The sequence below is a fragment of the Drosophila mojavensis genome, unplaced genomic scaffold, assembly GCF_018153725.1.
Source record: "Drosophila mojavensis isolate 15081-1352.22 unplaced genomic scaffold, ASM1815372v1 contig_74, whole genome shotgun sequence".
NCBI lineage: Eukaryota > Metazoa > Arthropoda > Insecta > Diptera > Drosophilidae > Drosophila > Drosophila mojavensis.
In genome coordinates this window covers 6248498-6261262 of record NW_025318899.1, presented here as the reverse complement: position 1 = coordinate 6261262, position 12765 = coordinate 6248498, and the positions used below count along the sequence as shown (strand labels likewise).

The window sequence follows — 12765 nt, the reverse complement described above, 5'->3', positions numbered from 1 at the left end:
GCAGTTTATGACTTGACGCTTTTGCGCTGCATTTAATAATATATTTTTGCTGTCCTGTATTTGCTGGCCCTGACACTAGCTGCACATTTGTAAATAACAGTTAATAACAAAGTGGATTACTCTTGGCAGTGCAGCATTTATATGAAAATTTAATGAATTGTTAAAGCCAAGTTAACATTAGGGCGCACATGTGTGCACTCCAGACCGAAGGGTTCCCTTAACTTTCATTTCCAATAAACTTGAGTGCCGTCTCTGGCCCTCCACCCCTCTCCGCCTACACACACAAATGGAAATTTTACGTAGCCGTGCAGGAAAGTGAGGAGGAAAAGTGCCCTTTAAAATCACTTTATTATGCATGCGTGCCAATGGCTGTGCGGACACATTTGTTACCATACGATAATTTATAAGAAAAACGCTCTCCGCTCTCATTCTCATCGAACCGAGCGAGCCGAACCAAACCGGCGACACATTCACATTCCCGGAACGGCGCTGTCTTCGAGCGATAAAATGGCAGAGCGCCGACCGACACGCGTCTTAATCATGAAAATTCATATTGAGTGCCGGCACATGCTCGATAACGATAGCTACTCATAGGTAGATAGATGCATATACCCTATAGGTATGCTTACATATGTATGTATGTACGTATGTAAGTGTTGCTCTGGGCTGTCTTTGAATTAAAATTTCAAGAAATTTATAAGACACTTGCTGTCTGCAATTGACGATATACATACATAGCTATGTGCTGAGTCTGAGTGTGTGTGTGTGTGTGGGCAGCCAACAAGTGCAGGGCTTGCCACATGCCACACGCAACACGCCCCCGCTGTCACGCCCCCACTGTCGCAGCCTTGTCATCGCACACACAAAACAGCTGCACAATTTCCGTTAAAAACTTTGCGCTCAAACTTTTTATGTGCGACTTTTGGCAGTGGCAAAAGACAAAGCAGCGCAAGAGAAAGCAGAAGCTGAATACTCTGCCTTGACACGATGAGTGACAAATGTAATGGCATAATGAAAGACAAGGCGGACTGCATTCAATGTACATATATTAAGTTATTCTACTTTTGTTAGATGAGTTTTCTATAGTAATTATCTAGCAATAATTTATCAACTATAAATAAGGTTAAGCAAATATTCAAAATTAATAATGAATAATATAAATCACATAGATTTTTAGGTTTTCATATCTATATCAACTAAAAATAAGATATAAATATAGAATTAATTATTTTTAAAGAAGATCTATTATATTTCTTAATATATTTCTGGCTATTCAAGCTATACTATATATATACAATTAAAAAACAATATATAAATAAATTATTAATTTGTACTAATAATCGAAAGATTTATTTATATACTTTTATCTATGAAAGCTTTATCATATATGTATAACAAATATTAAAAAAACAAAAAATAATAAATTATTAATGTATATCAATAATCTATTTATTTATAATGTATAATAATAATATAATAATAAATTTTAACCAATAAAATAAAATGTATACTTTTATCATCTGCTGCTCAGCTAGCGGCTGGCCAAAGCCAATAAGAGTCTAGTTAGACTCTTCGCATGCCTAAGTTAGAGTCAGTTGGAAGTTTCCGCCGCATGCACTTCAATTGCGTCGACATTTACATGCCTGAGTCATTGGCCAAGAGACCGCATTCTGTCTCTCTTCCTCTCTTACCACCCCTCCCTCCCTCATTCTTCCCTCCCCCCACCCACTCGCTGAGCAATGTCTTACATCTGCTTTGACTCTAATAGATTTTAATCAGCCGCAGGATATACGCCTGGACGCTGCCAAGGACAGCGACAACATGCTGCTTTTTTGGAGGCCAGCAGCAGCGACAGCTGCTGATGATGAAAATCGCCCACGGCGCACAGCTTTAATTATACGATTTGTATAAAGCATGCATACAATCGAAACTGAATATATGTATATCCTCTAAATTTGAAATGCCCATTAAATTTGAGCTGTGTTCTACCACCCACACGCGCAGACAATTTACGAGCAACACCTCGGGGGGGGGAGAGAGGAAAGACGCCAGCTTCACACGCCTAATGAGGCACTCAGTGACTGCATAGACCTGTAAAAAGCTGTTGCATTTCGGTTTCAGCACTTTGACACGTTTGCCACATAAGTAGACGCTAGCTGGGCGCAAACATATTTCTTTTTATTTACGTAATTGGCTGAGTGCCTGCGGGCATTTGGCGCTTTGCGTCAGTTTATGGCCGGCAAAAGTGCTGCTGCTATATATAAATAAGTATATACAGATATTTTAATGGCCTTATCGGTTGATATTCGTAACCGCATCCGCATCCGCTACCGTTTCTGGCCATAAAATGACCCGCATAAATGTTGGCCAAGCATTACGCATTTAATTTTCGCCCTCTGCCAGCGAATCAAGTGTGAAATATCAGCTCCTGGACAGCTGGGCCAATAAAAGTGTCAAATGGAAATGCGTATAATGAGCAGCAGAGTTCAGTTCAGCGGTTCACAGCGGCGCTGCCAGGACATCATCGTCCTGCGCTCCTCTTCTCTTAACCAATTGAATGTCAATGTCGCATCCGTTGCGCTTGACTTCTGACCGTCGCGTCGCATCGTTAAAGTGCCTTAAAATGCAAAGTGCCATTATTTGTGTGCATCGTTAAATTTCATTTAAAGCAGCCAGAGTCAGCGATAATTTCGCCTTGCCTTGCCTTGCCCCTGCACTTCCCCTTGTTACACCACAAACTTTCGTTTATCTTGTCATCATCATCTTTATTGGCCGCTGCTGCTGCTGTTGCTGTTGCTGCTGTTATCCTGCGGGCGTGTTGTGTCCATAATGTCGCATGTAATTCGATAGGCCACAGATACCGGCTCACATAACGCTATCTCTTATGCCGAATCTAAAGTCCAAGACAATTCTGCAAATAAAGCTGTTAAGCTGGTAGCTGGCAAAATAAAACAAATTAAATACAATTTCCACGCCATTGAGACTTATTTATGTAAGTATTATAAAAAAATTACTTTTAATGAAATAGAATAGCCATGCGATTACCATACTGGAAATGTAACCAGACGAACTGACAATCGGACGGGCGGACAAACGAGCCGACGGACGGACGGACAGGCAGCAGTTCAGATTATATATAACTATTGAAATCTTTACCAAATAAAATCTAATAATTATCACCCAACCCGTATGCAAGCTCAACTTGCTAATGAAAAAGGCCAATTATTTAAAATAGGTAAATAAAAATATTTATATGAATTTAAACTTGAATTTCGGGTTCGGGTTCATTCTCTTTCTCCAAAAGCTTCACAGTTAGTGGAATTGCGAATACAAAACAAAGTCCCTTGAAAAAAGAACAAAAAAAAAGAAAATAATAGGAGTCAACAGCTTCCTTGGTGATAATGCAATCATATACTTACAGAAGTGATAATACATAGTTGATACGATACGATCAATTCAACTTTAGGCAGTTCGAAAAGAACTAAAAATTTGCTTAGTACGATTTTGCCGAAAAAATATGCCATCATTGTGATTATGAACTGCAATAAATGGGAGTTAAAAAAAAAAAAACAACAACAACTACAAATGCCGTAAATACTTGAGACTCACCTGCTGTAGCTTCAAGATGTGATTGCGATAGGTGCCATAAAAACCAGTGACAATTGGAATATACGCTACGGTATTCATTACAAGCGATACGATTAGACCTGTTTTAATTTTCTCATGACCCTCACATAGGGTCATTACGGTAAAACTGTCGTCAAGAAAATTGCAAGCCTGCACAGATTAGAGCTACCTGAGTATTTATACCTACATTTATGAAGACTGATAAGAACTTACTGCGAAAACGATGATCACGCTCATGGCCGTATATCTCAGGGCCTCAAACTGAAAGAAACACATGCTTATATTTATTTGTATTTATATTTATAGAGCTACTGCCAAATTGTTATTTTTCTCCTTCTGAAATAAGGAACAAATTGAAATAGGCTACTTGGATTCTCAATAAACACAAAAGCTGAATGAAAAAGAAATGTTCATTAAAATCTGCTAGGTCTTACCACGTCAATAAGTCCATAGATGATTAATAGCTAATGTAGTGTAACACGTCGTTCTCATGTAAAACTCAATTAATTTTGATATTAATTCCAGATCATTCGCATTTTATTTGGTTTTTTACTTGAAGTCTCCCAAGTCGTCCATTTTTAGGTACAATGAGAAGGCAAAGATCAAACATAAAACCTAAAGGTAATTGACAAGATATCAATATAACATCCCCTAGTTTTCTCTACTTACCGAAAAGGCAGTTTCCATATGGTACCAGTGGTTCACCAAGGTGTAATAGAATTCGGTATCAAAGCCAACAGCTTGATCCGCAATCAATACCTTACTTATGAAGAAGGTAATCAGAGTGAATATATACTAGCGAGGATCAGGTAAACATAGTGAACTAGTGAAGCACATTAAGGGACTTAAACTTACCAGCTTTAAGGGCCATTGCTTATGAAGAAGAGCCCCATAAATGCCCAAGAAAATGTTCAGGAATAGAACACAGTCCAGTATTATAGACACAATCAGCAGATTCCGCGCAGGGCCATCGAAATTGCTAGCAAATCGTATGCCATAGAAAAGATTACAAGTATTACATATCTAATGGAAGACAATGGTATTCAGTTACTTTCGTCCGATTCACAATTACTAACTTACCAAAACTATGAAACACAGCCCGACCGTTTGGATCTGGAGTATAAATAGTCGTAGGAAGCACATGTTTTTTTGAACCAATTTATACAAATGTTGATGTTTAGTGAAAACGAAACAAAAGTCTCAGGTATGTTCGATCCTCCAGACCAATGATGTGACTAATAATATCGAGACAATCTATACGAAAATATAAAGTAGCACAAGCATAAGCATAACAATCATAATCTCTCACACAGTCTTTTTCTGATTGATTCACTCACAGTACATATTGTGGACAGGATAAAGAATATATCTGACAATATAGACATTATCGTTGTCCTTTCCCGGTCTTGAAAGAGTATCCAAAGAAGGGACTTCAATGTGAGATATACTAACAGGCAGATAGCCAACTAAAATGTACGCAAAAGATTTGTTAGATTAATCTTAAATTTAATCCTTTGTGCGCTTGAAGCTTGAGCTTTAAAAATACCAAAATACTCTAAATTACAAACAGCTTTCAAAACGCTAGCATGCTTGGCTTTTATGTTGTATTATATAAACTTTAAGCAATAGAGAAATTTCATATCGAGCGAGCTTTAAGCTTATTATTATAATTGATTACTTGCGAAAGCTTAACGCGCTTTGTATACTTAATCTTGAAATGTCAGCCTTCTCGTGCATAGCCAAGCAAAAGCTTAGCAAACAAGAAGCTTTCTACACTATTAGGGCTTTAAGTTCATTAAAAAAGCAAAGTAAATTAAGTAGCTGAGACAAAACTTCAAAATGATTTTTTAAAAACTCTTTTAACTTTACTATGAAGGGTCTGAGTCTGTTCTGTCCAAAGAGTACTATAATTCCAATGGTTGATATAATGATCATGAATATAATTGTAAATACGCTTGAAAGGATCATACAAGTTCTGAAAAAAGTCTGATTCAAAATATATGCAATATTCACACCCACTTCGGCAAGGGAAAATTGCTGTCGATAAATAGATAAATAGATATATAATATTTTTATAATTGGGTATACGAGGGACAAACTTCTGCACAATGAGCTTACCAGCAGGATGCATAGAGAGGCTATCGTAGCGATTTTAAGACATCGCCGCGTAAAACTACGGCACATGGCAGATTCTGAATAACTGTAAATATTAAGTAATATTATTAGTCTGAAAAAAAAAGAAAACACTGTAAACATAAGTGACAAGTATTTCAAGTGAAACATCGTTATTTACAACAGCCAGCCCACAAGATGTTCAACTGTAGTCAGCCAGAGACACATGTGCAACAACAACAACAACAACAACTACTAGGAACATTGTTGACAATTTCCAGTTGAGCACACAAAGCTAAAGGAGAAGACAGTATCGACTGCTGTGGAACAACCCCTACAGGGCACACGGATAGACCCCTAGTCAGTGGCTGTCCTTGCCAGTTGGGCTTGTCCTTGTCCTTGTTGGTTGTCCCTTTGCTTTGCCTGCTGAAATAATCGCCGCAATAATCTGTCAACGACAGCTGTTGATGTCATAAAAACCTTTTGAAGATGTAAAGATGTTGTCACACACACACACACACACACAGAGTGTGAGAGAGAGACAGAACAACAACAACAGAAGGCTAATGATAATTTGCCACAATTTACACTGAAAGCAGCCACAGCAACAGGAGTTGCCGCAACAGGAGTCGCCCCACACGCGCCAACAACTCCAGCCCCAACCAGCCGCATCTAATGGCTGGCGATAAAATCATTGATGAAGCCAAAAAGCTAATTGAATGTTAATCGCTTCACATTGACATTGCACGTGGCTGCGCCCGATAGCGGCTAAAAAGGTGAGCATTGAATTTGCATAGACTGATGATAAATCAACAGGCGGGCGGGGCTTCAAGGCTTCGCCTGTGCCCTTGCTCATTTATTTATGCCACAACAAGACGCAAATCAAATGCAAACAGGCTTTAAATTAAAAATTAAATTTTAATCTACAGCGCTGGGCCAGCATAGCCGCGGGCCAAGCAATGATCCGTATCAGTTGAGAGCAGCTCAACAAGATGGCATTCAGAGGGCAGGGAGCGGTCGTTTCTTAGAGAAACCAAACTCACATCTTTTGGCTGGACCTTTGTCTGCGACTATGACATATCGCGATTGTGAATTGTCTGAGCTGCCTGGGCTCTCAGTTCCTTTCTACTTCTTCTCTGCTTCAGCTCTGTCTGGAATTTGCGTTACAACAACCTCAAAATTTGTTTATGTTGCGAGAGTTTGGGACGAGCTGTGGAGACATCCAGAAATTTCCTAAGAAAAAGGAAGTTTTTCTTTCAGATATATAATATATATTATTATATTTATTATTAGTAGATGAGCATAATTGAAAAGTTTTATATATGCTAACACAGTTTTAATAATTCATGTATTTAAAAGTAATATTTGATAGAATTTTATTTTATTTTATTTTTCTTTAAATGAGTAATAATTAAAAAAAGTTCACAAACTTTGTCTTGACTGAATTTGTCATCTTTGATAATAGTCAAATCGCAAAGCTTCAAATACATTTGCAGCAGTTAACAAAACGAACGAAAATTCGGCCCATTCAATGTTGGCCAACACGATGAACAGCAAAAACAGCAGCAGCTCGGCAACACTGAAATTATTGCAGTTGCCTGGCATGTACAGTTAACATTTGCTGTTGCACAAACTTTTCAATTGGACACTCGAAAGTGGAGCGTCTGGCCATGACGTGGACAACATAAAATGCAGTCACAGCTGTCTGGTTATGGTGGAGGGGGGAGGGGGAAGGGCGCTTCGGTTCGGCCCTTTTCACGTTTTGTGTGCCATGTCCGATACAAATAGCACAGATGGCATTGGCCAAATAGACACAGATGCATCAATTGTCTAATTGTTTGCCGAGACAGAGTCGTCATAATGTCCATCAAATTACGGACCAAGAGTTGACTTGGCTTGGCTTGGCTTCAGCTGGGATGCGCTCGGGCTGGGGTCACAAATACTATGTGAGGGTGTCTGGCAGCAAAGCTCGGCTGTCTGGCTGTCTGGCTGCCTTGCTGCTGTTGTGGGGACTGCCCGTGGGATAGGTAAATTTGATTTATGACTTATTATGCGTCTTATGTCCTTTCATAATTTAATTATAGCAGGACATAGCTGCACAGACACCGAACAACAGACTGGGAATGTGACTGCGACTGCGAGAGTGAGAAATGCACTTTTTATCTGCCCCCAACTCGCTCTCTCTCTTTCTCTGTGTGTGTGTGTGTGTGTCGTATAAACACAATAAAGCATAATGCTCTGTTATTTAAATGATGAAAATTCGCTTACGCAAATTGCATTGCAACAATTGTTTATGCTCAGCTGCATGCGCAAGCAGTTTGTGCAAAAACCAAAAGCGACAAGCCCAAGCCCAAGCAAAAGCAAAAGCCAAAATGCAAATGTAATTAAACTGCACTTAGGCCAGTTCTCATTCCACTCTCTCTGTGTGTGTGTGTGTGTGAGTGTGCTTGGTATGCCAAATGAAATTGAAATAAATTATTGACTAATTGTCAAGGCAGACAGATAGACAGACAAAGGGAGAGAGATAGAGAGAGAGAGAGAGATGGATGGATGGACAGACAGGAATCAGGCCCACATGGCGTATGCGCAATCACAACTGCAGCTAATTTCGTAAGAAAAACGTGTTTGAGTCTTGCCCTTTTGTCTGCTTTTTAATGCATATCTTCATTTAATTTGATTGTTTATGTGCGCATTAGCCAGGGAATTGTCGAGAAATCAATGTCACCTCGACTGCGCACACTGTGGTCTGTGGTCTGAGCCAAACGCCTGCTCCAAATCCAAAATAAAGTGTTTTACAATCACTTTTTAATAAGCTTTCAATTAGATGATTGGACAGATGCCTGTCGAATGCCAATTGCAAGAGTGTGAGCTAGTTATGAGTGCCATCCGTACACCTGAGAGTATGACGAAGCTCTTTTAGAAATTAGCTGCGGCCGAGAGTTGAGCTGATTGTCAAAGTGATTGAGTTGACACATTCAGGAATTTGCATTCGTTTTGAGGCTATTTACAACATTATTTGAAACATCAACATCAAACAGATGTCAAAGCAGTTATCGAACAGGTTGGATTGAAAATTACTAAAATTAATCTACACATAAAATAAATCGTAATTCCCTCAAAATAAAATAAATCAGTAAATCTGAATATATATAATTCATTGAGAATAAAATAAATAAATAAATTAATAAAATAAAATATACTATTATATTATATACATATTTTATGTATATTTTTGCGCTAACCAATATCTTACATGTATGCAAAAATATAATATATATTAATACTAAGCTTAAAAAAATTATTTACTTTAAGTAGAAAATTATTTACTTCCGTAGGATTTTGGTATGTGTTGCATTCATTAATATTGTATATATATTTCATATTTATATGTTCATTTAATGTATATTCATTAGTAGTAAATATAGTTTCAAAGTCTCTTGCAGCCTTGTCTTTTATTCTCAAACAACTTCAAGATCAGACACCCAGAGCAATAACCCTTGTTAAATCAAATATTACCAAAAACGATATGATATGTGACTGCTGAGTGACCCAGAAAGCAAACGTAACTCTGATTGCTGTTATATCAGCTGAATGAGCCGATAATTAACAGACAATAATTATGGCAAGTGCAAAAGGCACAACTAAGCGGGTCACAATTGACTCTGTTTGCTGTTTGCTCTGGCCAAACTGGATGGCAATGAGACGGATTTTGATTTCGATGTCCATTTCGTAGATCAATGGGCCAATGGGCCCTCGCCAGTGCCAGCGGGCACTTAACGTGCTGGACGGTGTGCGAAAATAAATGTTAAATCCAATTAATGGCATATAGTAATTGTGAGGCGTAAACACGCCCCCGCCACGAGCCGCGCAGAAAGCGGCTTAGCGGCCAAGCGAAGGCCACCACGACCCAACGAGATGACGTCGCAAAAACCGGCTTCCAGCTTCAGCTTCGACTCCCAGCTCCACCTCTAGCTCCAATTGTTTTCAACTGCTCTGATATAATTCATTGAACAATTGTGCGTTTATGGCTTGTTTGACTTCATTTTGCTTAGCCCCGCCAAAGACTTGCGGCCCAGCCTCGAAACGGAAGCTTTGCCAAGGTTTAACACAAATATGATTTTTTTTTTTTTCAATATGTTTTATTATCAATATTAACGAATTAATCAACATTAACAAGAAGTTTCAACAATTCGTGGCGCCAGCTCGTGTCTAGAAGCCCCAGTGGGTGCCGAAGCCATCGAAGCTCATGTGGGAGACGCTCTCGGCGGGCGAGTAGCGCACGGTCTGGGAGCTGCCGTAGCTGGAGACGCCCAGGGCGGGTGCATTGTGGGTGTAGGTGGTGGCACTTGGTCCATGGTTCACGTTGGTGGTGGCCAGTGGTGCGGCATAGGCGACAGCTGGGGCGGCATAGCTCTTGGCGATCACGGGTGCCGAGTAGACAGTCTTGGACAGCACAGGAGCAGGAGCAGCGTAGGAGACGGTCTTGGCCAAAACTGGAGCAGGAGCAGCATACGAGACGGTCTTGGCCAGAACGGGAGCTGGAGCAGAGTAGGTGACAGTTGGAGCACCATAGGAAACAGTCTTGGCCACGACCGGAGCAGGTGCCGAGTAGGTGAAGGATGGGGCGCCATAGGACACGGTCTTGGCCAGCACTGGAGCTTGAGCAGCGTAGAGAGTCTTCTGCACGAGAGGCGTGGCCTGAGTGTACAGAGGAGCCGCATAGGTGGTCTTTGCAATGGCCGGGGTGTACACATTGTTCTGGACACGAGTGTCTGTCTTGCGCACGCTGGAGTAGGGCGTGTCAACGGCCTTGGAGTAGCTGGAGACGGTGCCGCCGAAGGAGCGCACCACATTTTGCTGCGTGGAGGCAACGGCATCCACGGCAGGATTAGCCACGGCCACATGGCTGGCCAGGAGACCGGCATTGGCATAGGCCACCAGGGCGCAGAGGGAGATGACGTAACGGAAGGCCATTGTGCGGAATGGAACGAATAACTGTTGCTAGCTGACGGCTGACTGGGCTGCGACTGATGCTGATTTGGCCAAAATGTTGCGGCTTTTATACGCGGCTGACGCGTGCCAAAACGACGAATGTTTGGTAATTGAGCCGGCCCACAATGAGAGATGCGAAATTGTTGTATTGCTGAGCCGGATTGTCTGTCTGACTGTCTCAATGTCTCTCTGTCTGTCCGTTGAGTATTTGGCAATTATTTGAAAGCCAATTTGTGACCATAAATTAAACGTCGTAATTACGTTTGCTGAGCGACGGACTCAACGGCACACGTGTAAAATTAATAACAATTTGCCAAAAACAAAAAAGAAAAAGAAACCAAAAAAAAAAAAAAAAAAAAAAATGCGAGTATCTAAAACACAGGCGGCTAAAGAAATGGGGCGTGGCAGTCATCCCAAGTTGGCAACACAATTCAATTTGGGGGACAGGCGGCAACTTTGGTAATTTCAATAAATATTCATCATGCGCCCCGTGTGCCACAGGAGCAGCACCAAAAAACTTGCACGAAAGTACAAAAATCATAAACAACAAGAGTAAAAAAAAAAAGAAAAAGAAAAATAACATCCCCACAGCAAAAAGTTGACACAAGCTGAAGAGTCCTTGACTGGGCCGTGGTGGGCGGGGCATATTTGCTGCTTGAGTTGAACTCAATTTAATGGAAAAATACGCGCGAACGCAATAAAAGTTTTTTGCTGTTGTTGTTGTTCTCTGGAAAATTTATGAGCTGCTGATAGTATTCAAAATAATTCACTTTTCGAACTTCGACATCGACATCGACTCCCACTCCAATTCCAACTCCAGTTCGAGCTCCAATTTGGACGGCTTTTTGGCTCGTCATTTGCCGACCCATTGAACCAGTTTCAGTTTTGGTTTGTTTGGGGCGGCGGCTTAGGCCTAAGTCGCGCTGTCTCGCAAATGTTAAGGCCATTGCGACCGTGAAATGTTTTTGGCCAACACATTTTGGCCAGTTGGTTTTTTGGCTATTTAAGCTGCGGCGCCGCTCCAGTTAGGCATCAGTAACCATTCCAGTTGCAGTTAAACAACAACCTCACCCAGCAGTCATGGCATTCCAGTACGTCCTCCTCTCCATCTGCGCTGTGCTCGGCGCCGCCAATGCTGGCTACCTGGCTCCCACCAGCTATGTGGCCGCTGCTCCCGTGCTGACCAAGGTGGCGCAGCCACATTTCGATGCCGTCGGCACCACCCAGCATAATGTGGTGCGCTCGTTCGGCGGCACCGTCGCCACCCAGTCCAAGAGCGTCGTGACACCCTACTCCAGCTTCAGCAAGGTGGACTCGCGCACCACCAACAACGTCTACACGCCCAAGACTCTCTACAGTGCACCTGCTGCCGTGGTCACCAAGTCAATCTATGCTGCTGCTCCTGCTCCAGCTGTCACCTACTCTGCTCCTGCTCCCGTGCTGGCCAAGACTGTCTCCTATGCCGCTCCAGCTGTCACCTACTCTGCCCCAGCTCCAGTTCTGGCCAAGACTGTCTCGTATGCCGCTCCAGCTCCCGTTCTGGCCAAGACCTATGCCGCTCCAGTTGCCTCATATGCCGCACCCCTTGCTGCCCCCGCTGCCTATGTGAAGTACTCGCCCGCCATTGGCGTCGCTCACGTCAGCTTCGACGGCTTCGGCTCCCACTGGGGCTACTAGGTTGAGCCCTGGCGCTCAGCTCTTGTTGTAACTGTTGTTGATCACACGAATTAAAATTTAGTTGCGAAAATAACTATAAGCAATTGTCTTTGTTTATTTTTGTTAATTTTAGCAATTTTAACTGGTTTATTTGTTACCTGCACTCCACTTTGCTCCATCGTCTGTCTCTGCTCAGTTAATGGCAGTTGGCGACATTATGTCGCGACATTAGCTTGACAACAGCTCAGCACGACGTTGGCAAAACTTGTTGAGTTGTTTGATAAGCAGCTCTATTTTGACGATATTATATAAGATATACATATATGTATATGTACATATATATGCATAAGATATAATGCGCAATCCATAACAATCCTG

At 41.5% G+C, this 12765-nt stretch overlaps 2 protein-coding genes and 1 non-coding gene across 5 annotated transcripts; 1 reads left to right on the top strand and 2 right to left on the bottom strand.

Annotated features, from left to right (window-relative positions):
- Nucleotides 1-3225: 3225 nt before the first annotated feature.
- Nucleotides 3226-5838, bottom strand: LOC6581576. Of its 3 annotated transcripts, none has more exons than XR_001449107.3 (11): nt 5746-5838; nt 5497-5664; nt 4965-5093; nt 4708-4881; nt 4483-4650; nt 4297-4422; nt 4062-4242; nt 3841-3888; nt 3610-3777; nt 3420-3539; nt 3226-3343 (listed from the first exon to the last, which is right to left on the bottom strand). It is a non-coding gene; the product is annotated as an uncharacterized LOC6581576 (transcript). The 3 variants fall into 3 exon arrangements; XR_006357515.1 differs by having other exon boundaries at nt 3841-3963; nt 4483-4606; XR_001449108.3 differs by having other exon boundaries at nt 3841-3963; nt 5746-5830.
- Nucleotides 5839-9789: 3951 nt separating this feature from the next.
- Nucleotides 9790-12304, bottom strand: LOC6581575 (cuticle protein 16.5). The gene has a single exon (XM_044009623.1). It carries the CDS (start codon nt 10711-10713, stop codon nt 9949-9951), a length of 765 nt encoding a protein of 254 aa, XP_043865558.1. The 5' UTR covers nt 10714-12304; the 3' UTR covers nt 9790-9948.
- LOC6581574 (cuticle protein LPCP-23) lies at nt 11812-12408 on the top strand. The gene has a single exon (XM_002007266.4). The coding sequence runs from the start codon at nt 11812-11814 to the stop codon at nt 12406-12408; it is 597 nt and encodes a 198-aa protein (XP_002007302.1).
- The last annotated feature ends 357 nt before the right edge of the window (nt 12409-12765 follow it).